Source organism: Nuphar pumila, chromosome 2 (genome assembly GCF_984573655.1).
Source record: "Nuphar pumila chromosome 2, dmNupPumi1.hap1.1, whole genome shotgun sequence".
In the NCBI taxonomy this organism is placed as follows: domain Eukaryota; kingdom Viridiplantae; phylum Streptophyta; class Magnoliopsida; order Nymphaeales; family Nymphaeaceae; genus Nuphar; species Nuphar pumila.
Genome location: NC_143250.1, coordinates 106,858,643 through 106,886,049, shown reverse-complemented (window position 1 = coordinate 106,886,049; position 27,407 = coordinate 106,858,643). Strand labels below are relative to the sequence as shown.

The 27,407-nt window shown below is 38.4% G+C and overlaps 1 protein-coding gene and 1 pseudogene across 1 annotated transcript; both read left to right on the top strand.

Moving 5' to 3' along the window:
* LOC149846595 ((1S)-1,7-diacetoxy-luvungin A aldo-keto reductase-like) overlaps nucleotides 1–21,834 on the top strand; it is a 32,002-nt pseudogene extending 10,168 nt beyond the window's left edge.
* A 2,214-nt stretch (nucleotides 21,835–24,048) lies between these two features.
* On the top strand, nucleotides 24,049–27,105 carry LOC149846594 (alpha/beta-Hydrolases superfamily protein). The gene is made up of 2 exons (XM_089996440.1): nucleotides 24,049–24,607; nucleotides 26,191–27,105. Exons 1-2 carry the CDS (start codon nucleotides 24,183–24,185, stop codon nucleotides 27,086–27,088), a joined length of 1,323 nt encoding a protein of 440 aa, XP_089852566.1. The 5' UTR covers nucleotides 24,049–24,182; the 3' UTR covers nucleotides 27,089–27,105.
* Nucleotides 27,106–27,407: the final 302 nt, after the last annotated feature.

Below are 27,407 nucleotides of genomic sequence, written 5' to 3'. Positions count from 1 at the left end.
AAGAACTGCAGACAAGATAGTGTGACTCTCGCAACTATTCTAAAGTAGCTCATCAACATCTCTAAGTAAATCATAAAATCTACTAGCTGCATCGTTTGGTACTTCTTCCTCTACCCCAATTGTGACATCACTAGAACCCATAGCAGAACCCAGTTCTATTTATGCGGCATCAAATATCAAATTCATATATGGATTACCGTGTACCACATCCACCCGTGCGTCAAAATTGTTCATAAATTCTTCACCATGAAAGGTCCACTTTCGATAATCACTCACAAAACCCTTCATGTATAGGTGATGTCTAATGCCATGAGGTTCTACAAATCTATTGTTCTTACAAATCTTGCAGGGACACCTAATCTGACTTGTGGGATCTACTGTACTGACACTTGCCGTTGCAAATTCAATAAAACTTTCAACACCATCCATATATTCATGCGATACCTTATTGTCAACTATCCTACGGTACATCCATTCACGGTTTGCAATCATTTTGTCGTACAATGTTACGAGTAGTATCCTAACCAATTAAAAGAGAATCATCAAAATGCTAACCAATTAAGCATGCTTTCATTATATAATTTTAAATGGAAGTCATAATCAAATTGAAAGTAACTACATGCAAGCATGGATACAATCACATCAAACATTGCAATACATCCAAATCATTCATATAAAAAAAGTCAAACATGTACCTGCAGCAAACACACTCCAATATCCCGCTAACTACTGCCATGCCTAGCATGGAATCCGTACTCCAAAAATAAGAACGCTTCTATTCACATACATTAAAATCATGCTCAGCGTGATCTCCAAACTCTATCAAAACAGTCCTAGATATCAACAACTGAGTGTGTGAATAAAAAAGTTTTGCATCCAAAAAATTAAATAACATGTGATGCGCTTGCATCACTTACTCACCACGGGTATTTACCCGATTTGAATTTCTTTTGCCTTTCATTTTTTTTTCTTTTTTCTTTTTGCATTAAAAATTTTACAGCATGCGATGTTTAGCAATAAGCATCGCGCAATTCGCTCAGCAACGTACCTGCAAAGAATATATATACAAAACAATACAGGGAAGAGGTGGCGAAAAAATTAATAGGGAGGCGAATATATATACAAATCATGCTTTTTTTTCTACTAGAACTCTTGATTTCTCTAATTAAACGAACCGAGTAGTCTGAACCTTTCAGAACTAGAATCAGAAGCTTACTCGTTTGATGAAGGTGGTGAAATTTTGCTCTAGGGGCCCATTTGATCTTCAGTTAACTTTGTGATATAGGCAAACCTAAGGGGTTTGGGGTAATGGGATGGAGTTCAAATCCCATGGTCATCACCCTCCTGCGCATAGGCGGAGCTGGGGGGGGGGGGGGGGGGCAGGACTGGGCTGTAGCCCAGTCTTGCCTCCCGAAACAGTTATTTTTTTTTTCATTTTTAAAAGACCAGTCCTAGCACAACCCTGATTCCATATGAAATAGATTTTTATCCATTTTTATAGCCCAGCCCAGTCCTATCCCAACCCTGACTGCAGCAAATAGTTAGATTTGTCCATATGAAATAGATTTTTATTAATAATTGTAGCCATTTTTTTTTATCTCAAAAAAAATTCGGGGACACTGCCCCCGAACCACCGACTATCAAACCAGTTTTTTTTTCTACAAGCCTTTTTGCCCCCCCCCCTCACATGAATCCTAGCTACGCCACTGCTCCTGCGTATGCCCAGAGGGTCTCTCCGAGCCAGTGCAGCTAGGTCTCTGCGCCTGGGGCGGATTCTCCGAGCAAAAATAAAAAAACACAAACAAAGACGGTTTTACCTCAGGGGTCGCGACGACGGTGGTGACGGTCGACGAAAATCGAAAGAGGGGCCCAAATCCAAGGTAATCGAAGAGAGGGATGGGGCGGTCGATGGAGAGCGAGAAGGGGGCGGTCGCCGATAGTCGGAGAGAGGGATGGGGGCGGTCGACGGAGAGCGGGAGGGGGGCGGTCACCGATAGCCGGAGAGAGGGAGGTGTCGGTTGCCGGAGAGTGAACGGAAACCGAGAGAGAGAGAGAGAGAGAGAGAGAGAGAGAGAGAGAGAGAGAGAGAGAGAGAGGTGGGTGAGAGTAAAAAAATGATTTCGTGCCCTAGGGCGTTTTACATCGACATTTAGCGACAGAAATATTTTGTTACTAAGTAGCATCGGCATTTAGCGACGAAATATTTTTGTCACCCACTCCATTGTTAAATAGCGATGGGAAAAACTTCGTCGCTACATCCGTCGCTAAGGGCGACTAGTTTGCAACAAAAATTTATGTCGTTAATCCGTCGCGACTTAGCAATGACATGGGCGACGAAAATATTTTTGTCACTAATTTCATAAAAATTTTGCAATTTAGCGACGGCTGGTCTCTCTAGCTAATCTGTCACAACTTTGCGATGAAAAAAATCTGTCGCAAAGTTCCGTCACTAACTAGCATTTTTCTTGTAGTGGTATCACCATACAGTATCATGGCATAAAACCATCATCTATATATATATATATATATATATATATATATATATATATATATATATATATATATATATATATATATATATATAATGTAAAAATTGAAGAATGAACTGAATAAAAATAAAGCAATTTAGGACAGAGAAAGAAAAATAACATAACATTTAAGTGGTTAAAGGCCTACATTTATGAGAAAAAGTTCATGCTTCCCTCAATTTTCACATATTTATTCAGGTTTAATTTAAGATTCAAATCAAGAAACTTTATTTACAACTTATATGAAAACTAATCAAAATAAGATAATGTTGGAATGATTTCATCTAATCCATCAAATCTTAGACAAACTACAACTGAAAATCTCTTTCAAAATTAGATAAAAGCTTCTATATCATCATAGATTCTAACACGCCCCTTCAAGATAGAGGGTGAACAAAGAAAACTCTTAACTCGAAACTTGAAAATAGATGATAAAATTGATTTAAATGATTGAAGGCGTGAATGCTCCATTGATGATCATGCAATAACAAAATGCCGAACAAACTACAATTTGAACCCAAAGTTGCTAGAAAATGCATAACTTGAAGATTGTGGTACAAACTTCTTGATTGAATAAGCTGCAACCCTCAAGTTAGTAAATTTGGATCATATATCACTCTAATACCATGTGAAAAATAAAGAAAAAACTGAATAAAAATAAAACAAATTATGATAGAGAAAGGAAACTGACAGGAGGCTATGCACTATAAGAAATCCGTCGATTAGAGACGGCCGCAATCCGTCAATAATCTGTCACCAATTCGTCGCCAATCCATCATTGTAGAGCTTAGCAACGACTGACTTTCATTACAAATTTCTAATCGCTAATTAGTGACAGAACATATTTATCGCTACTTCCATCACTAAATTGTGACGAATTAGCGAATGCTATGATTCGTCGCAAGGCCGTCATTAATCTACAGAGATTTGGGTTTGCGACAAATATGAATCCATCACTAATTTTGTCGCTATTATAGCGGCAAAATTGCGACGGATTAAAATTCGTCGCACAACATCAGTCGATTCAGTTTTGCGATGGTTAAATATTTGTCCTTGATCCATTGCTAAATTAGAGGCCGATACTAATTAGCGATGGATAAAATCCATCGCTAATCCATCGCAAAAAATAAAAAAATTTGTTTAAAATATAAAAATCGAAAAAAGATTTCTCGTGATACAATTTATATATCCTGTGTATAAAAAACAAGGTACACATAAAAAATATATATACAAAGTAACTAAAACAATTTATCGATCCACTATAATCCTCGCCAAGTTCTAATTATTTATAAGTGAACATTTACAAAGAGTTTCTTTTGAAACAACAAGAAGGTACAACAAATTCAACACATAAATCTAATCATCGTCAAGATTTTGTGTGTTATCTTTTTCATTGTCTTGATCTGCTCCTTCAACTCTTGTACGTTGATTATCTCCAGCATCCTACAAGAGAAAAGAAAGGTTAGTATTGATAAACAAAATATAATGAAATAAATTATATGCAATGCACCTAAGTTAAGACAATAAAAGTAACATAAGTGAATTACACATTATCTAACTAGCAATAAAGTGAAGGATATTAATAGAATTCAGATGTGTTCTAAGGCTGACAGAAAAAAATTCATAATGATTCAATCATGCAAATATGTGTTCTAAGGTTGTCAAAAATCTCTAATAGTGATTGAATCATGCATATATGTATTCTAAGGTAGTGAAAAAACTTTCATAGTGATGAAATCATGCTTATATGTGTTCTAATGTAGTAAAAAAAATTTAATAGTGATGAAATCATGCATATATGTGTTATAAGGCAGTCAAAAACTTTCATAGTGATGAAATCATGCTCATATGTGATGAAGTCAAGCATATACTAGCTTGAAATCTAACGACATGAAACAAATGACATGAGACTTTCATACCTGACAGGCACCTGCAGACGAAGTTCCCTTATCCCGAAAAAAGTTGCACAACTTATTACGGACAACGTCAAAAATTGCTTCATATAAATAGTCACGCATTGTGTCTTTAACAAGTTGGCGAACACTATCCCAAGAATTAGGTGGGTCAGTCAGATGCTTGAAACTGATGCTGATAGGAGAACTCTGAGAGCCGTGGCTGGAGGAGGCAACGATTGGTGATGTGTTCATATTACTCCCAAACCTGAACACAACCCTTTTTGGGTTCACCTGTTGCAGTCACCCATGCTGCAGGTTCAAAAGGCGGATGTTGAGTGGAGTCATCGTCATATCGCTCTATCATCTGTTGCTCGTATGACTCCTACAAAGTAATGATTACAGTGTGGATTAAAAATTAAGAATTATAATGTTTATGATAACTTGTATATTATAATGTTTATTAATACAATAAATACATACCATTGTCATTCTCGCCTTCTTTGATACGAACTCTCTCATGGTCTTACGTTTATGTGTTTCAATAAACACATCCTTGTATGACACAATGCCTCCTTTTTCTGCTTCTTGCGAAATTGAATGATAAAAAATTTATTTCACAGGTATGCAACAATACTTATAAATTTGACAATATATATATTGATGAGTTACCATTTTCTTTAGGTGGCTCCCAAAAGTCCTAGATCCACCTATTTATAGATGGGCATCGGGCATCGTCGCTCGGTTTTGTGCAGCCTTTGTTGAGCGGTTTCAAAATTCATGCCCCGCCCACTTGTCGCATATTGCATCTCAAAAATTTGACCTGATAGTAGGAGGGCCATGGTCCTTCCACTATAGTGGATCATCTATCCCGCTAAATGTTTTTCTTGTTGTAGTCTTCATATTGTGCAACATGTTTGCAAATCGACTGGCAACTACCTTCTATCATACCTTCCTCGTGTCCTGCTTCTCCATCGTAGTCACGAAGCGATTCGAAGCTTACAAATAATTTTAGAAAGTTAGTAGACATGACTATAACAAAAAATTAAATATGAAACACATTAACTATGAGAAACGATTGTATACCATGAATGAGGATCACAATCTGTCCAACACCTCCTTCGAGTACTCTTTTCATTGAGCGATCGGTTCTGGTAGATGTTGAACTAGTGACTGCCTAATCTTTCGTATTACTTCTTGTGGCTCGAACCTCGCGTTGCACATGAATTGGTACACATTAACTATCAATATATAATATTTATAAGATAAGTATAGGATAAGTGAAAATGAAATACTTACGGTCGATTATCGATATACACTATTTGAATGAGTCATCGTGTGTCAGATTGAAAAGACTCTGCATCCTGCGTTGTCTCGTGACTTGTATGAACAACTGGTGTAGGTGGGTCATGTGCAGGCGAAACATCATCTATAAAAAAATGAGTTAGAAATTTACATAATGCACATTTAAACTAATCAAGTATACAATTAGTTAAATGATATACCTATCAAAGCAGCCCATGAAGATGAAGGCTGAGAATGACTACCACTAGGTGTTTGACGACTGTGACCTCCATGAACCATATTCTAACAAATAAAAAATATAATGCAATACATTCAAACATTGCAATACCTTCAAATCATTGCAATACATTTCAATCTATTCAAATCATTCACATCAACTCCAGATCAAATCGTCTACACTTAACAAATACTTATATTACTGAACCATGTACAAAAGTATAGAACTTAGTGTTACATATTAAGTATATTTACTCGATGTATGGGTCGATCACTGAGCAATTAAAAAAGATATAGATTTGTGCTGCATCTTGCTCTTGATCTTCCAAGAGTCTTGACCGACAATTGCCAAAGGCATGTCCAAGTGGTTGAAATATCGACAGTTTGTCAGCTACAGTAAATTATTCTCCATCGTCATTATGAGGTGGGCATGTATAACGTGTTGGAATGTGAGGCTCAAAGTACATAGATGAGAAATTTAAAATCTCTTCTAAAGTGTACGCCTCATAAATAAAGCCCTTTACTCTTGTTTTATACTGAACCTTTTTTTTGAGGTCAAACATGCATCTGTCAACAATATACATCTCAGATTACAATAAATTTTTCAATAGCATTGAAGAGAAAAATATAAAAAAAACATATACCTTTCAAATGGGTACATCTACTGATATTGCACAGGACTACCAACCCTTAGTTCATATGGCAAATGTATGATCACATGTTCTATAACATCAAAAAATGCTAGCAGAAATATCTTCTCTAGCTGACAAATAGTAGTGACGACGAAATTCATGAGATTCTTTACCTCAGATACTACGACTTCCGATGTTCACAATATTCTAAAAAATCTACTCAACTCAGATAATACCTCCCATATAGGTTTGTCTAACATATCATGAAATACTAGGGGTATCAACCATTGCATAATGACATGACAATCATGGCTCTTCAACCCATATAATTGTCTTTCATCTATCTTCACAGCCTGAGCAATATTAGAGACGTATCCATCTAAAAATCTCAATTGTCTTAACCATTGACATACCTGCTTTATTTGATCTGGTTCAAGCATGTACCTTGCCTTCAGTTTCATTATTTTGCCATTATACTCTTTGAGTTTCAATTCTGGTCTTTTACATATTACTTTTAAATTCATACGAGCCTTCAGATTATCCTTCGTTTTTCCTTTAACATTCATTACCGTATTGAACACATTATCAAACACATTTTTCTCCATATACATCACATCCAAATTATGTCGTATCAATAAGGGCGACCAATATGATAGTTCCCAAAATATAAATTTCTTTATCCAATTCTGATCCTTCTTAAATTCAAGAAAGGGCGTCAGGCTACGGGCATCTATCAGTTCATATGAAAAGTATCATAATCTTCTTAAAATCTCTATGTCAGACAACCTTGTAGGTGGACTTTTCATTTCAGTTGTGTCTGCTCAAAACACATTCCTTTGTCATCAGAATGGATGGTCGCTGGGTAGAAATCGATGGTGACAATCAAACCAGCACAACTTCCTTCCATGCTTCAATCTTAAAGATTTTGTATCCTCCATGCAGTACGGATATGCCAACCCCCCATGTGTGCTCCAACCAGATAACATACCACATGCAGGGAAGTCACTGATTGTCTATAGAACAACAACCTTCATATTGAAGTTTTATTTTTTGTGGGCATTGTACGTGAGAACACTGTCATCCCACAATATTTTCAGTTCATCAATCAATAGCCTTAAATATACATCAAAATTTTGGCACAGAGAGATCGGACCAGGGATCAACAGAGACCAGAAAAGATTTTGATGCTTCATACACAAGCTTGGATGAAGGTTGTATGTGGTGACAAATACTGGCCAACACGAGTATAGAGTTGATCTACCCCCAAATGGATTAAATTCATCTGTACATAAACCGAGCCTAACATTTTTCACTTCCATTACGAAGATCTGATGAGTATGATCAAAGTGCTTCCAAGCTTCCGCGTCAATAGTATACGTGATCTTGTCTTCATCATGTCGAACTTTATTTGCATGTCATCTCATGTGTTTAACTGTCCTCGAAGATATATACAATCATTGCAATCTAGGGGTGAGTGAAAAGTAGCGGAGCGACTTGTATGACACTTCTTTTGACTTCGTGCTACCATTTCCTCTTGTCTTTGGCTTGAACCGAGGATGCTTACATGAAGGGGCACAATATGTTGTTTTCCGGATCCTTGAAATACAACATGCAGTGATTTGGACAAGCATTTATCTTTTGATACCCCATACCTAGAGCGTTGACTATAACCTTCGCACGATAGAAATTATGTGGCAATTTCTCATCTTTGGGCAACATACTCTTCACAATAAAGCACAGACAGTCAAAACATGATCGACTCAAATTAAACTCGGACTTCAGATTCAGTAGTTGAAGAACTGCAGACAAGATAGTGCGACTCTCGCAACCATTCCAAAGTGACTCATCAGCATCTCTAAGTAAATCATAAAATCTACTAGCTGCATCGTTTACTAATTTTTCCTCTACCCCAGTTGTTGCATCAATAGGATCCATAGCAGAACCCAATTCTAGTCCTGCGGTATCAAATATCAAATCCATATATGGATTATCGTGCACCATATCCACCCGTGCATCAAAATTATTCTAAAATTATTCACCATGAAGTGTCTAATTCTGATAACCACTTACAAAACCCTTCCTGTATTGGTGATGTCTAACGCCATGAGGTTCTATAAATTGATTATTCTTACACAACGTGCAGGGGCACCTGATCCGACCAATGGAATCCACTGTATTGACGCTGCTCGTTGCAAATTCAATAAAACTATCAACACCATCCATATATTCAAGTGATACCTCATTGTCAACTATCCTATAGTACATCCATTCATGGTTTGCAGTCATTTTGTCTTATGATGTTATGCATATTATTCTAACCAGTTAAAAGAGAATCATAATAATGCTATGATGAAGAAAATATCAAATTTATCATGCATTCGTGGTAGATGTAATGATTTGATATCACACACACACACAAACACACACACACACACACACACACACACACACACACACACACACACACACACATATATATATATATATAATGTCATTCAATCACAAGAACTATGATGCATGCATTGATAACTTAATATTTTCATTTGCAAAACTATTCATATGACGCATGTTTAAAGCATTCATAACTTATCATTCATTTTCATGTGCAAACTCATTCATAACACGATACATTCATTTGAAGCATGTTTTCATGATACAATTTCACATAGAAGGCATAATCAAATTAAAAGTAACTTCATGCAAGCATGGATACAATCACATCAAACATTGCAATACACTCAAATCATTCATATCAAAACAATGTCAAACATGTATTTGCAGCAAATACACTCTAATATCCCGCTAACTACTACCATGACTAGCATGAAAACCAAACTCCAAAAATAAGAACACTTCTATTTTCATAAATTAAAATCATACTCAGCATGATCTTCGAACTCCGTCAAAGCAGTCCTAGATATTCACAACTAAGTGAGTGTGTGAACAGAAAAGTGTTGCATCCAAGAAATTAAATAACTTGTGATGAGCATGCATCACTTACTCACCACGGGTATTTACTCGATTTGCATTGCTTTTGTTACTTACTCACCACGGGTCACGGGGCACAAGCGAGATCCATTACAGAATCTACATGAGACACTGCGTTAAAATGAAGTTTATTACCCGATGACAAGGGGGTGATGCCCCCTGTAAAAAATGAGCCCTAAAAGGGAGGCGCAACCCTCTGCTAAAAGCGAGACAGGTAGGGGTGCTGCCCTTGCCGACAGTAAGGTCAAGGCAGAGAGCGAAACTACAGGAGGTAGAGGGTGGGACCCCCCTGAAGGGAAGCATCAGGAGGCAGGGGCTGAGCCCCCCTGCGGGGAATCAATCATGAGGCAGGGGGGTCTCGCCCTCTGCCAAGGTAAAAAAATTCCTGACAGGGGGTTCCTCCCCCTACCGAGAAAACAGATAAGGGGCAGGGGGGTTCACCCCTTGTCAAAATTATCGAGGACAGGGAGGCGAAGCCACCCCCTGCCAGGAAAAACAAAAGAGCAGGGGGCTTCTCCTCCTGCCGATCATAATGAGGACAGAGGGGCGGAGCCCCACTGCCGGAGAAGTCAAGAGGACAGAGGGTGAAGCCCCCTGTCGGCATTCGAAAGGACAAGGGCGAAGCCCCCTGTCCTGCTGGAGATCGAGGCAAGGGGAGGGCCTGGCAGAGGCAATCGGGGCCTCTACCAGCCCCCACTGACTACAGAGGGGTGTGGAGGGCCCGATAGAGGTTGTCGGGCCTCTGCTGGATCTTCAGCAACCATAGGGGGAATGGGGAGGCTCCAACAGAGGTTGGCAACCTTATGTTGGACTGCTGACGACCCTTATTTCAAGGGAAAAAAGCAAGGGGGAAAGGGGGAGGGTTACCTGCAGGAGGCATCAATGAGACGTCGCTGGCAGAGTCATCGCGGGCTGGGGTCTTCGGCTCGCCAAAAAACGCAAAGGGAGAGCAATGAGAGAGAGAACGATAAAGGAATAAGCGAGGAGGTCGCCAGACGGAGCTCACCGAAAAACATAGAGGAGGAGCAACGAGAGAGGGAACGAGAGTGGAACTTGAGAGGAGGTCGTTGGGCGGCGGGTGGGTGACGGGAGGTCAACGAGCGATGGTCGGGCAGGCAATGTAAGGTCGATGGGCGGACGAGCGACGAGAGGTCGACGGACGACGGACGGGCGACCGGAGGTCGATGGGCGGCGAGCGGGCGACAGATGAAACAGAAAGGGAAAAGGGGCTCGCATTAGGGTTTTACAGAGGAAATTAGCGACAAAACAATTTCGTCTCTACTCCGTCGCTACTTGGCGACGGAGTAGCGACGAAATTTTTTTGTCAATGATACGTCGCTAAAGTGTGAAGCAACCTGAGACAAAATTTTTCCATTGCTAATCTGTCGTCAAGTAGCGACGAAGGTTTTTTGTCGCTAATTACACAAATGTTAGCGACAAATAGTTTTCTCTAGCTAATCCGTCGCAAATTGGCGACGAATTATATCCGTCGCAAACTTTCGTCGCTAATTAAAGTTTTTCTTGTAGTGACGTCTACAGGGAAAAACTCATGCTCCTTTCTTTCTTATTTTATTCAATCACTCGAGTCACATATTTCACTACAAGAAAAATGTTAATTAGTGACAAAAATTTGTGATGAATTTTTTTCGTCGCAAATTTGCGACAGATTAGCTAGAGAAAACTTTCATCATGAATCTGTCGCTACTGAGCGACGGATTAGCGACACCAATTTTTTGTCGCTAATTCTCAATACAAGAAAGCATTTTCAGCGATGGATTTAGCGAGGGAATTTTTTCGTCGCTAATCCATCGCTAATTAGCGATGGCTTAGTGACAGAAAAAATTCCCTTGCTAAATCCTTCGCTAATTTTTTATTTAAACTGACCCATCAAGAGCGCAAAATTTTCCCTCTGTCCCCGTTCGAAATTTAAACCGACCTCGCTCGATTTAAACCGGCTTCTTCGTGGAGGGCGAGGAAGTTCGAGGACGGCAGAAAGGATGATATCGGAGGACGACGACGAGGCAGAGCGGTCGTTAGAGGATGGTGATGTCGGAGAGCACGTCGGAGAGCGCACTGGTTCACGGAGGACGACGATGAGGCAGAGCGATCGCTGGAGGACGGCGACGTCGGAGAGCACACCGGTTCACGGAGGACGGCGACGAGGCAGAGCGATCGCTGGAGAATGGCGATGCCAGAGAGCACGCCGATTCACGGAAGACGGCGATGAGGCAGAGCGATCGCTGGAGGACGGCGATGCCGGAGAGCACTGTTGTCTTCTTTTAAATCGTTGTAATTTTGAAAAAGATTTTTAAATGTAAAACATGTGAAAACCAGACATCAAATAATAAAAACCGGTTCTCACTAGTGGATGAGACCGGGTCGAACTCAGGGAACGAGAATATATCGTATTCAAGCACACAAATCTAAACTAATCTTTATTGCCGAATTATTGAAATGTAAAATGTTTCAAAAGAGGTAAAAACAACTAACTATTACAACAAATGAATACACTTCGCAGAGGGCGTAAAGTGCAATATTTACAAACCCAATTTCAAATTTCTAATTCTAAACTAAAAAGTAAAACGAAGCTTTATTCTTCGTACTTCGTGTCACGTAATCGCTTCCGCTCCAGTCTGTGCTATCCTGCACAATTCAAATGAACACGAGCAGTACAACGGAGAGAAGTAAAAACTAAATTAAGCAAATTATACTAATTAATTGCTTAAAACATGAAAGAATTCTAATGACAATTAAAACTATATGTAATAATTGACACTTAACAAAATTTCAACTCACTAATACTTAACTACATGAAATCTAACTATTTCAATTAAAAAAAAGTGAAGACAATTAACTACTAACATTTCCTCAACAAAACATGAAAAATACACGATTAAGGAATTGAATCAAGGACTTGATATGAAACAAGAAGACTAGTAAACTGAAAATATCATAAAAAGGAATTGTAAAAACAGATATTTGGTAAAAAAAAACATAATTAAAAACAGGAATTACATGTAATGAAAGACAAGAAACCTAAAAAAATTGAATTCAGGAAATGAAAAACAAGGAATTACTAAAAAAATTCAAGAAAAACTAAATGTAAATGAAGACATGAGAATTTTCAGAAAACACAATAATCGATGAAATCAGAAAAACAATCAGAAATCGGCTAAAAATAACTAACATTACAATTGAAAAACAATGAAACTGAAATCTAATTCAGAAAGCAATCAGAAACACAAAACAAACTAACTATCATTACAATTGAAAAACAATGAAACTAAAACAGGAAATCCTATGATGAATGAAAAAATTATGATGAACCAGAATTGGAAATCAAACAAAACGAATCTAAAATTGAACAAGATTAAAAACAGGGATGAAGAGCTGATGCTAAGATCAAAGTTCTATTTACCAGTTTTTTATTTTTCTTTCTTATTTTTTTTTTTATTTTTCTGAAACAAAACATAAACACACAGATGATCGATTGAAAAAGAAAACAGAAAAAAAAAAAAACAAAGAAGAAGAAGAAGATGAAGAATTAGAATAAAATGAAGAGGAGGAAGAAATAGAAGAAGAAGAAGAAGATCGGATGAAGAAAAATCGGAGGAAGAAGAAGAAGATCTGAAGAAGTAGAAGAAGAAGAAGCTGCAGAAGATGAAGATTCGGATGAAGAAGAAATAAAGAAGAAGAAGAAGAAGATGCAGACCATGAAGAAGAAGAGGAACTGAAGAAATCGGAAGAAAAAGTGGCGACAGAAATCGGAAGAAGATGAAATCAAAAAGAAAAAATATATCGGCTGAAGAAAAAGAAGAACTGAAGGAGAAGAGGAAGAAGAAGAAGAAGATTTGAAGGAGAAGAAGAAGATTACTCAGCACTCACCGTGAACCTGAGGGATTAGAGAAGTTGCTGGCCTCCACCATCAACGCCGTCGCCGGATTGAGTAGCCACCTCCACCGGAAAGAAAAGAGAGAAGTAGGGAGAAGGAGAAGAAGGAGGTAAGAAGTGGTGGAGGGAAAAGAGGGGAAACGGGAGAAGCTTTGGCGTGAATGAGTGAAGACGCCTTATTTTTCTGTTTTGGGGGTTTTTAAAAACAAGCAAACCGGTTTTGAATCGGTTTGCTGTTTGTTTTAACAAAATCCAAACCGGTTTCACCGGATTATTTTCTTTATTTTGAAATGCAAACCGGTTAAACCGGTTTGTGATATATTTTTTCATTTTTTTCAAGAAATCAAACCGTGTAAAACGGTTTGTTATTTTATATATATTTTTTCAGTTTTTTAAAATTCAAAAACTATGTAATCCTAGTTTATTCTAAAGTTTTCGAAAATTAAAATCAAAACTTTTAAAGAAACTAAAAAAACTATTCTAACTATTTATTTCTATTTAATTTTTTTCTTTTCTAAAAAAAACAAACATTTAAAATGATTTTATTAACAATTTAAAACTATTTTCTCTATTCTTTATTTTTTTATTTTATTTTTACTTGAAAACTAAAACTAAACTACTATGAATATAACAAAAACTAAAATATGTATAAAAAATGTAAAATAAAACTATTTTTTCATGCATTTTCTATTTTTAAATCATTTTAGCACATTTACTCGAGAACTAACATAAAATTGAGTTTTTGAGACATTTTCTCATGAAATCATGCATATTTTTATATGAAATATCCCTAAAATATATGCATGATCAAATACCCCCATGCTTATGTTTTGCTAGTCTTCGAGCAAACCAAAAAAATGCAAGAAATCAAACTATCACCTAACTCACTTTCGTAGGAATCACGGTTGCATTTAGCTCATGCAACAAGCCCTTTCAACCCCTGGGTTACCCCAATGGACGAGTAAGGTCTCGTGAGGGTTTGCAGTGATGCTACCCACAAACATCTCTGTCATGTTTGCATAATATTACACATCCTCACAATCAGTAGATAATCAAAGACTTTATTTTCACAAATATTTCCTGTTATTTCAAAAATCATAATATAATTAGAATCTTTTATGTACCACCACAGAAAAAGAATTTCTTTCACTTTTCTAAAAATCACAATTATTTATGTTTTATTCTTAGAAAATCCAATAAAAACATATTATTATTTACTTATCCTCACTCATATGTTTTCTGCACAGGTTTTCTCAATCATACTTCTAAGCACTGAACTTTTCTTTCTTTCTAAGCTCTTTTCTCTTTTTTTTTTCTTTTCACGCTTTTTCTTTTTGCGCACTTATTTTTCTCATATAGCTTGCGTGTGGTCTGCTTTTATGCCTTGTGCAATGTCAATATCTTCTATACTTTTTCAATACATACAAAAAGATATCAACTAAGACATAAAAGTGACTTCCTTCATTCACCTTTATAACATGAGATTCAAATATTTCAACTTGTATCTGTTCTCAGTTACTTAGGATCACAAAGTTTTCCACTCTCCTTTTCGAAAATGGAATTAAAAGTTTCAACTTACATCTAAGTTCCATCTACTAAGGATTGTGAAATTATCCAAACAACCTAACGCATGCTTTTTCTCACTTTTTGAGTTCATTTTTTTTTACGCTTTTGTTCATTTTGCTTAGTTTTTCAAAAATACAACTGTGCATATTCATATTTATGATTCAAAATAAACTTTAACATGTATCTATCATCATTTCCTCGAAATCCGAATAAACAACCATAATTTTTAGATCTATGTCAGAAAAAATTTTCGTGGGGCTTAAAAATCCTCTAAAAACATTAGATTTGAAATAACATTCATATAAGTTCAAACTCTTTCTTTAAAAATCTACTTTTCATGTGAGATATGTAAACATGTGCAAGAACGTAAACAGAAATATCAAGGTATGCAAACTACACCCTCCCCCATGCTTGAATGACACTGTCCCAGTGGCACTCCCCCATGCTTGAATGAAACTAAGTGAATGCACATGAGAGAATTAAATGAGGGAAAGAGTAGAATGAATTAAAAATACACGCTCTATGAATGTAATGTATACATGACAAAACATGAAACTCATAGAAAAGATAGAAAACGAAAAATAAAACCAAATGAAATCTACAAATCCTAACAAAAAATGTAAAACTGTACAGAATATGGGTTGCCTCCCATAAAGCGCTAAGTTTCACGTCCCCAGCCAAACGGATCCCTGGAAAAAATCCTTCATCGTCCATGAGATCAATGGACATGAAGTCAGACTCAATCGGGCTCTCTATGAAAAATAGTGTCATCAGTGACACTGCGCACTATGTTCCCGTCCTGTTTACCTCTAAATGGCTCAAAGTGCCCGATCCAACTCAACTCACCTATCTGATTTTCACGTAATTCTAGGTGATCATCTTCTAGTGATTCCTTATCCTCCTCATGAGGTGGATCACTCAATAACCAAACATATTTTGCTTCTACGAGGTCTTGAATGACATCAACCTCGAAAGAAGCCTCCTCAACAGTAGGCCCCATAGCAGCACGAAAAATGTTTAGCCGTATCTTCCTATTTCCGAATGACACATCCATTGCACCAGTGCGGCAATTGATGCACGCATTGACGATAGCTAGGAAGGGGCGACCGAGAATAATAGGAGTCTGCTGTGGACTATCAACTCCCTCCATATCTAATATCACGAAGTCGACAGGGAAATAACAATCCTCCACCTTGACTAAAACATCTTCAAGTATCCCTCTTGGGATCTTGATAGATCTATCTGCGAGCTGAAGAGTCATAGGTGTAGGTTTCATCTCTTTTAATCCAAATTGGTCATAAAAGAAACCCGGCAAGATGTTAACACTTGCCCCAAGGTCGAGCAATGCACGCCCAACAGTGATGTTTCCTATGACGCAAGAGATGATAGGAGTCCCTGGGTCCTTGAGCTTAGGTGGGGTTTGATGTTGCAATACTGCACTCACCTGCCCAGTTAAATAAATCTTTTTCTGCACATGGGACATCGACTTCCTTTTCTGCGTACAAAGTTCTTTGAGGAACTTTGCATATGCAGGGACCTGTTGAATAGCATCTAGTAAGGGGAGGTTTATTTGAACGTGCTTGAATATCTTAAGCATCTCTTGCATGTTCACTCCGGACTTACCTAATGCTCTCGACCTTTCTAACGCCTCAGGAAAGGGGGCTTTGGGAATGTAGGATGGTGAAGGCTCAGATGGAAGAACCTTCTCGCTTTCCTGAGGTAAGTTATTAGGGACAGACTGCTTTTCGCTTATGTTCTCTCTTTCTTCTGCAGTCTCCCTCGCTTGGTACTGCTTCCCACTCCTAAGGGTTACTGCTTGAGCTTGATCTTTATGTGCATCAGTCATATGCAAGCTACGCATGGGTTCCTTTCCCTTAGGGTTGACAATAGGCTGGCTAGGTAATGTCCCCTCACTTCGCCTGCTGAGTGCTTCGGCAAGCTGTCCCATTTGAGTCTCTAATTTTGCAATAGACTGGGTATGTGAGCTCAAAGCTTGCAAAATCTTATCCTCAAAAGATTGGCTATGCAAAGGCTCGTGAGACTGGGGTTGAGTATAAACAGGTTGGACTGAGGGATAACTGGATCTTTGAAATCCAGGTGCATAACCACCTTGACTTGGTTGACTATGGGAAGGGTTGGGGGGTTGGATCTGTGAGTTGTGCCATGAGAAATTGGGATGATTTCGCCAGCCCGGATTATAAGTGTTGGAAAATGGATTATGTACGGGCCTAGCGAAGTTTTGAGCCATCTGAGCTTGCTCTTGGACAAACTCAGGATATTGTGGCGCAACTGGGCACTCGAAGACATGGTGTGCAGGACTCGCACACAATGCGCACACCTGCATGGCAGGGGAGGGACCCAACAAAAACTGATCTAATTTCTGTGTCAGTTGGTCTACCTTGTTGCTCAACTTAAGGTTCATCCCTAACTCGAAAATACCTGCCTTCTTAATGCTATCCTGTGCAGGTGCAGCCCTATCAAATCGTGAGGCTGTCGCATGGTGCATCGAATTCTCACTCAATGTCTCAAAAAGTGACCATGCTTCATCCTCACTTTTGAGCATAAATGTGCCCCCACACGCGGCATCCACCATTTGACGATTCTTTTCAGTAAGACCGTCATAGAAATATTGCACTAGTTGCCAGCGAGGCACCTGGTGGTGGGGACACTTGCGGAGAAGATCTTTCAATCTCTCCCATGACTCATGAAACTGTTCTCCCTCAATTTGGGAAAAACTGGTTATCGCTTTACGAAACTGGTTCGTTTTACCAATTGGGAAATATTTCTTTAAAAATTCTCTTTGCATATGTTCCCAAGTGGTAATTCGAACAGTATCTAATGATTTTAACCAACTCTTCGCTTTGTCCTTCAGAGAGAAGGGGAACAGGGTCAACCTCATCGCGTCATCTCCAAAGTTGTTGATTCGCACTGTCGAGCAAATCTCTAAAAATTCATCGAGGTGACGATATGGGTCTTCATTGCTAAGGCCATAAAACGAGGGTAACATTTGGATCACACTGGCCTTTATCTCGAAATGGTTTGCTCCTACATCAGGTTTTGTGATGCAGGAGGCGGGAGTGTAAGTGTTGGGCATGAAATACTCCCTCAGAGGACGGGTAATCTGCTGATTCTCAGCCATGGTTGCAGATCTCTGGGCTCTTCTAATAAGGGACTCAGGGTCCTCAATCGGCTCTACCAGCTCGGGGTCAAGTGAGCGTCGCCCTTGCATACACCTTAGAGTAGACCAGTGTAGCACACGTCCTAACTTTGGGTTTTCTACCTAACTAACGCACTAAGCGGCCAAACCACGCAAACCACAAAGCGAGTAAACTAAAAACAACAAAAACTAAACAAACACCACGCAGTTACACATAACAGAGATTATGCATGAGAAATATAAAATCTATGTGTACGGTACCAATCGTACACAGTCACCTCTAAGGGGATCCTAATAGGTGGGCTGTGCAGAAAAGTAAGCTCGTCTCTAAGATATGCACATACGTGGTTCTAAACCTAAATGCAACACAAACACTAGGCAATAAAGTGAATACTAATATTACGCCGTTCCCCGGCAATGGCGCCAAAAATTTGATGTCTTCTTTTAAATCGTTGTAATTTTGAAAAAGATTTTTAAATGTAAAACATGTGAAAACCAGACATCAAATAATAAAAACCGGTTCTCACTAGTGGATGAGACCGGGTCGAACTCAGGGAACGGGAATATATCGTATTCAAGCACACAAATCTAAACTAATCTTTATTGCCGAATTATTGAAATGTAAAATGTTTCAAAAGAGGTAAAAACAACTAACTATTACAACAAATGAATACCCTTCGCAGAGGGCGTAAAGTGCAATATTTACAAACCCAATTTCAAATTTCTAATTCTAAACTAAAAAGTAAAATGAAGCTTTATTCTTCGTACTTCATGTCACGTAATCGCTTCCGCTCCAGTCTGTGCTATCCTGCACAATTCAAATGAACACGAGCAGTACAACAGAGAGAAGTAAAAACTATATTAAGCAAATTATACTAATTAATTGCTTAAAACATGAAAGAATTCTAATGACAATTAAAACTATATGTAATAATTGACACTTAACCAAATTTCAACTCACTAATACTTAACTACATGAAATCTAACTATTTCAATTAACTAATAGTGAAGACAATTAACTACTATCATTTCCTCAACAAAACATGAAAAATACACTATTAAGGAATTGAATCAAGGACTTGATATGAAACAAGAAGACTAGTAAACTGAAAATATCATAAAAAGGAATTGTAAAAACAGATATTTGGTAAAAAAAACATATTTGAAAACAGGAATTACATGTAATGAAAGACAGGAAACCTAAAAAAATTGAATTCAGGAAATGAAAAACAAGGAATTACTAAAAAAATTCAAGAAAAACTAAATGTAAATGAAGACATGAGAATTTTCAGAAAACACAATAATCGATGAAATCAGAAAAACAATCAGAAATCGGCTAAAAATAACTAACATTACAATTGAAAAACAATGAAACTGAAATCTAATTCAGAAAGCAATCAGAAACGCAAAACAAACTAACTATCATTACAATTGAAAAACAATGAAACTAAAACAGGAAATCCTATGATGAATAAAAAAATTATGATGAACCAGAATTGGAAATCAAACAAAACGAATCTAAAATTGAACAAGATTAAAAACAGGGATGAAGAGCTGATGCTAAGATCAAAGTTCTATTTACCAGTTTTTATTTTTCTTTCTTATTTTTTTTATTTTTCTGAAACAAAACATAAACACACAGGTGATCGATTGAAAAAGAAAACAGAAAAAAAAAACAAAGAAGAAGAAGAAGATGAAGAATTAGAATAAAATGAAGAGGAGGAAGAAATAGAAGAAGAAGAAGATCGGATGAAGAAAAATCGGAGGAAGAAGAAGAAGATCTGAAGAAGTAGAAGAAGAAGAAGCTGCAGAAGATGAAGATTCGGATGAAGAAGAAATAAAGAAGAAGAAGAAGAAGAAGAAGAAGAAGCAGAGCATGAAGAAGAAGAGGAACTGAAGAAATCGGAAGAAAAAGTGGCGACAGAAATCGGAAGAAGATGAAATCAAAAAGAAAAAATATATCGGCTGAAGAAAAAGAAGAACTGAAGGAGAAGAGGAAGAAGAAGAAGAAGATTTGAAGGAGAAGAAGAAGATTACTCAGCAGTCACCGTGAACCTGAGGGATTAGAGAAGTTGCTGGCCTCCACCATCAACGTCGTCGCCGGATTGAGTAGCCACCTCCACCAGAAAGAAAAGAGAGAAGTAGGGAGAAGGAGAAGAAGGAGGTAAGAAGTGGTGGAGGGAAAAGAGGGGAAACGGGAGAAGCTTTGGCGTGAATGAGTGAAGACGCCTTATTTTTCTGTTTTGGGGGTTTTTAAAAACAAGCAAACCGGTTTTGAACCGGTTTGCTGTTTGTTTTAACAAAATCCAAACCGGTTTCACCGAATTATTTTCTTTATTTTGAAATGCAAACCGGTTAAACCGGTTTGTGATATATTTTTTCATTTTTTTCATGAAATCAAACCGTGTAAAACGGTTTGTTATTTTATATATATTTTTTCAGTTTTTTAAAATTCAAAAACTATGTAATCCTAGTTTATTCTAAAGTTTTCGAAAATTAAAATCAAAACTTATAAAGAAACTAAAAAAACTATTCTAACTATTTATTTCTATTTAATTTTTTTTCTTTTCTAAAAAAAAACAAACATTTAAAATGATTTTATTAACAATTTAAAACTATTTTCTCTATTCTTTATTTTTTATTTTATTTTTACTTGAAAACTAAAACTAAACTACTATGAATATAACAAAAACTAAAATATGTATAAAAAATGTAAAATAAAACTATTTTTTCATGCATTTTCTATTTTTAAATCATTTTAGCACATTTACTCGAGAACTAACATAAAATTGAGTTTTTGAAACATTTTCTCATGAAATCATGCATATTTTTATATGAAATATCCCTAAAATATATGCATGATCAAGCACGCCGGTTCACGGAGGACGACAGGGTTGATATCGGAGGACGCCGACACCGGAGAGCACATCGGTTATGTGCAGAAGACCCCGCAGTGGCGGGTCGGTCCGCTTGGGTCTAAGACCCTGTGCAATGCCTGTCGAGTGCGGTACAAGTCCGGCTTATTGCTACCGGAATACCGCCCGACAGGGATCAATTTTTTTTTTTTTTTTTTTTAATTTAGCGACGGATTAGCGACGAATAATTTTTGTCGCTAATCTGTCGCAAATTAGCGACGAAAGTAACGACAGATAAGTTTTGTCGCTAATTAGCGAGGAAAAATTTGCGATGGGCGCTATTCAGTGCTAATCCATCGCTAAACTGTTTAGCGACAGATTATTGATGGATATCGTCCGTCGCTAATCCACGATTTTCTTGTAGTGTTTATACAGGTTTAAGATAAAAAAAAACTTTATCTAAACTCATATAAAAAGTAAGATCTCATCTAATCCAACAAATGAACGGCATGCAAGCTAGAAAATGAACTGCTATCAATTTGGCAATCTTGTTCAAACCTTCTATAATAGATGGAATGATGTTTGTTGCAGGTTTGCTTGAGGTAGGAATTTCAACAAGGTGTGAGTTTGGTGACGAAGAGCTTCAACAATGAGAGAACGAGATAAAATATTGGTATTTTTTATTGGGAGCTGAGTGAGGAAGAGATGAACACCATTAAGAGCTCTCTTCCACAGGGTAGACTGTACGGTTGCCCAACTTTCATATCTCCTGGTGGCCACATCCAAACCCCTCAGCAATTATGAGATGGGGAGATATGAAAGCCCTTAAAATAGATAAACACATGCAGCTCTTTGTAGAATAAGGATTTGATTGAAAGAATTTTTCAAGACCCTTCCTTGCTTCGTCATGATATCATATCAATTTAATGTCGTTCATCTCGAGAGATGAATGACAGTCTTCAAACTTATGTCTTCATATTTACAATAAATGAGAAATAATTAGTTTATGTATTTCAATAAAAATAAATGTTTGAGTTGATTCCTTGCATGTTGATGCAGCTTTTAGCATTTTGTATACAGCAGTCAGAGTTGTGAACTGGTTCGACATAGGTTTTTTTTGCCTCGACCCATAACTGGACCCGTTTTGAAATAGCGTGTCATGTTTTAGATCCAGATCTAAATTGGATCGTAAAATGAAGCTTTATATCCAGTTGGGATGTGAAACGTTGTGGTACATAGGAATGCCAATGGGTTGGATTTAAACTGACATCAAACCCGAATCTGGATTTGATTAGTCCGATTTAGTAGCCAAATTCGGATCCAAACTTGGTATTGAGTGTTTGCATCCGAATCCAAGTCTGAGTATGACTAAACCATGAATCCATTTACATGTAAATATCAGATTTTAATCTAGTTGCATCTTGATTCAGTTTTATCTGATTTCATCCAACTCCAATTAGGTCGGACACGGTAATGCCTAGATCCAACCCAAGTCCAAATGTTTGCATGCCTAGTGGTACTTCCTCTGTCAAAAAGATAAAATGGCCTGGGGAATAAGGTTCGACCATATTTTCTTCTTCCTGCTCTCCCCTTCACTGGATTAAGGAGGCGTACTTGTTGCTTTGGCCTTAATTGAAAGAGTGCCACGATTAGATATCTCGTCTTCTCTTGTTCCCGGATGGTCATCCCCTTGCTCTGGGGTTGCAGGATCTTTGTGATGGAATAATACCTTTGCCAATCTGGGCTTGGATATATCCATCACTCCCTGTTTAAAATAGACCAGTTACATAATAAGGTTGAAAACCCATCATTCTATTTTGTGAAACGGTGCATGGAAGATGAAGATTAAAGTTGGGGTTGGCAATGGGCCGGGTGGATCGGTGTGCCAAGTCGACCAGACCCACCATGGGCCGAGTTTGGGTCAAGGTTTTAGGCTCTGACTCTTTTGTGATTGGGCCGAAACCCGACCTGTTATATACATGGGTCGGGCCTAGGTCGGTGCACGGGATACTGAGCCGACCCAATAGGTTTGAGCTACTTAATTAATTTTTTAGTAGCTGGTTGCATAGTGACTTGGTAACTATTATTGTTTACCTATTTAGTTACATTGCTTATATGAGCAATAGAAAGATAATTAGATAGATGCATTAATCTTTCATTTAATTCATTGATTTTAGTATTATAAAAATTAATTTATGAACTTCATTCCAAAATAACCTACAAATGGGTTTGGGTCGGATTGAACCTACCTGCTGAACATTGGTCCATTGGGCCAATGGGCCAGGTCATGAGCTGCTCTTCAAACCGGAGCCTGTTAAGAACATTCGGTAATAGACCACTGTATATCATCTAATTTAACTAATGCGTGCTATCTTACTTTTGTTTGTAAATATTGTAGTCATGTGAATCACCCGTAAGGAGAACCATTGTTTTGTCATATGTTTAATCAAATAAAGGGGAAAGTTTCACATTGGCTCAAAGTGCTAGTCTTGATTCACTTTGACATCAAACACATTTTATTGAGCTCATTGTAACGTTTCTTACATTAATAAATTGGTAGTGGTTCTCCAAACCCATAGCATAGTGTTAGGTGTGGATGTCTTCAAAGTGGTTTCGCAGTTTCTTGGATTAAAGTTGTTATTAATTGAGCCTTCATGTACAAATCCAAGTTGATTTACAAGCACATAAACCTTGAACTGATCTTCTGGCCAGATTACTACTCTTTTTATAGCATGAAATCTATCAAAACCGAATTCTTACAAAGTTGTAATGATATACAAAAATGACAGTATTTCTCATAGGCATTTCAACAAGCACTTGGCACTCATATTTTGAGAAGTATCTCTGAAAATTGTGGGGCCCACAGAAAAACGTTGGTTTTGGCATATCATCTGATCCGACCACCTCTGATTTGAGTGGCGAGAATTCAAGCACGTCTCTTGACCGATTACCTTGTTTTTTTTTTTTTTTTGCTTTTGGATTTGGACGAATTAGTGGCTTAGAATTTAGTGTAGTCAACCGCGTATTCTACTATTCTCATTTTTCATAATCACTTTTTTTTGTTGTTGGTAAGCTCCCATTTTTCATCTCTTAGCAAACTAAAAGGGTGCCATTTTCTCAACTCCATTGCTGTAAAAAGAAGGCAGGGAGGGATGAGCAGAAGTGGAACAGGATTGTTGTCATTATTGGTGATCACGGTGTTATCGTTATCAGTGGGGGGAACAGGAACGATGGGGCTGCAGCTGCTTATCCAGAACGGGATGGCGTCGATGCAGCAGCAGCTGCTGCATCCCATCATACTGGTGCCCGGCAGCGGGGGCAATCAGCTGGAGGCCCGACTGACCGACGCCTACAAGCCGTCCAGCGTCTTCTGCGGGCGCACCTTCAAGGACCACTGGTTCAGGCTGTGGTTCGACGCCTCCGTCCTCGTCCCACCCTTCACCAGATGCTTCGCCGATCGGATGACGCTGTTCTACGACCCCGCAACCGACGCGTACCGGAACGCACCGGGCGTCGAGACGAGGGTCCCCCACTTTGGTTCCACTCGAGCCCTTGAGTACCTCGATCCCAACCTCAAGTAAGTTTTTTCTTTTTCTTTTCTCCTCTGTATCCAAGATCCAACCGAGTTTCAAAACTAATGGGATTCGGTTAAGAAAACTGAATCCAGTTAGTAATCGGATTCGGATTCGGATTCGGATTCGGATTCGGATTGGGTACCAAGATTTCATGACCAAATTCATGGATGTCCCATTCCGACGGATATCTGAATCCGATTACATGTAGTTTTGGGATTCCATGTTAGCTTTTTCCCATCCCAATTAGAGTCGAAATCCGAGTCCGATTAGCCAAATTTCCAAGTAATGGGAATTTATATCGGCTACATCGACCCAAATCTGAACCGTTTACATCTCTTCAAGGCCCTCATGGGTGCTGGTGTTTGGTTATTGGTTGGGTCACAAAGATATGAGTACTAGCTGCAGCCTATTCAAGCTGGAAATTAAAAAACAAAAAGAGGATATGGTAGCATGGAGTCATCAGAACTAAAAATATGAGCATTTTCAACACTTTTTTTTTTTTTGCAAATCCAATCATATGGATGTGCTTGGCATGGTGAATTTACCAGAAATCAACCCTTGAATCGTATATTTTTTATGAAAAAAATGTGATTTTTCAATGCTTGAATATTTATGAAGATTATCAGCTATTGATTTTAAAGCCTTAAAAAATCTAACTTATGCATCAAGATTGGATGATTCAAGAGAAGGTTCTTATAAAACCAAGCATGTAAATAACATCCGCACAGTAAGATTTAAGAGAAAAGAGCAAAGAATCATGATTCACACATTAGTTCTCATATTTCCAATTCTCATATTCTAGATTCTCTAATAACATGTATTTCTTTTAATTGTGTAATCAATAAAAACTGTTTTTTTATATTTTAATAGGTAAAAATGTAGTCCATCTCGTCTCACTTGGGATATGTGGGAGTGGGGCACATGCACCTTCACTCAAATGAAATGCGGTGGTGATATTCTTTTCATATGTAAATGTTACGCAAATAGGAAAATATTGTCTTATAGTAGCAAACTTGGTCCTATGCCTAGATGATTATGATACACGGGCCATCGTTGAAACAAGGAAACCAACTCTAATGAATCAAGTCCAAAATCGGCTTAGGGATGGCAGTGGACCAGGGTGGGGGACAAGGTCTCCACCCCCGCCCCGTATCAAAATATTACCCTCCATCCCTGCACTAGTTTTGATTTTAATCTCCATCCCAGTTTCATGTCCTCCATCCCCGGTTCAAACGGGGCCAGACGGGCGGGCCCCGTTTTCCCTTGGTCCATTGGGCGAGGCCCCATTTCTCCTTGGTACACTGCCTTCTATAAAGAAGGATCGGGGATGGGCCAAGGCAGAGATCAAGGATGGAGATGGGGCAGGGCAGTGCGGGGGAAAGTGTAAGTCCATCCCCACACGGGTTTTGATTTTAACCTCCATCCTCATTTCATGTCCTTCATCCCCAGTTCAAACGGGGCAAGGCGGGCTTGTCCATTAGTCGATTTATATAACTCCTGAATGGTATACTAAGCCCTACTTGTTTTGCTAGCTTAATTCCTTAAGGCGACCTAAGATAACAAAGATACCAATTATCACTTGCAGGCACATAACCTCATACATGGCACCCCTAGTCAAGGCTCTTGAGGAAATAGGGTACGTGGATGAGCACACCCTATTCGGTGCACCCTACGACTTCCGCTACGGCCTTGGCAACAACCATTCTTCATCAGTGGGCTCACAATTCCTATCAAATCTCAAAGCCCTGGTAGAGAAAGCAAGCTCCTTAAATGGAGGCAAGAGGGTCATCTTGGTCAGCCACAGCCTAGGAGGATTGTGGACCCTCCATCTCCTCAATCAAAACCCATTGTCATGGCGCCGGAAGTATGTACAACACTTCATTGCTTTATCCCCACCATGGGCTGGTACTGTTCAAGAACTAATCGTCTTCGCGTCCGGCTACTCACTGGGTGTGCCTCTTGTGAACCCATTGCTCGTCAGGTCCGAGCAGAGGAGCTCCGAAAGCAACCTCTGGCTTCTCCCTTCCCCAATGGTGTATGGAAGAAAGCCTCTGGTGATTACGCCAAACAGAACGTATTCGGCTTCCGACGTATCCGAATTCCTCGTCGATATCGGCTTCCCTGAGGGTGTTTATCCCTACAAATCACGCATTTTGCCACTAATGTCCAAGCTGGTTGCACCTCTGGTGCCTGTAACTTGCATAATTGGAACTGGGGTCGACACACCTGAGACTTTGTTTTATGGTAGGGATGGATTTGACAAACAGCCTGAGGTTGTTTATGGAGATGGTGATGGAACTGTAAACTTGCTTAGCCTGTTGGCTGCTGTATCGGCTTGGGAGGGCGTGGGGAACCAATCACTCAAGGTGACAAGGTTGCCCCATGTCTCTCATACGTCCATCTTGAAGGATGAAGTTTCTATTCGAGAAATCATTCAGGAGGTTTCATCCATAAATTCTCTTGTGACAAGTTTGTTGAAATGAATGGTACACTTTCTGAATATTGCTCCAACACCCTCGTGGCTTACAAAATGACAGGATTCAGTTGCATGGTTTGTGGTCATTTTTTTATTTGTAAAAACGACATTGAAACTTTTTTTTATAATCTTCAATTCATTTTTTATGGTTTCTGTGACCTGTCACTCGTTGTCAATGGAGCAGTTGTTTAAAAGATACATTTTACGTATTATCGGGCCAACTTTTGCCCTCAATTTCAAATAAATTCGTTTCTGAAATTTTTAATATAGGTTTCTATTTCTTCGAAACTGTCAAACAAAGACCTAATTTTTTTTTTAGGGCACGT

What these genes read in the sequence shown, in the direction of transcription:
- LOC149846594 (XM_089996440.1), top strand. Translation starts at nt 24,183, where the DNA reads ATGAGCAGAAGTGGAACAGGATTGTTGTCATTATTGGTGATCACGGTG. An exon ending in TACCTCGATCCCAACCTCAA is followed by an intron (nt 24,608 to 26,190) that starts GTAAGTTTTTTC and finishes TATCACTTGCAG; the next exon opens with GCACATAACCTCATACATGG.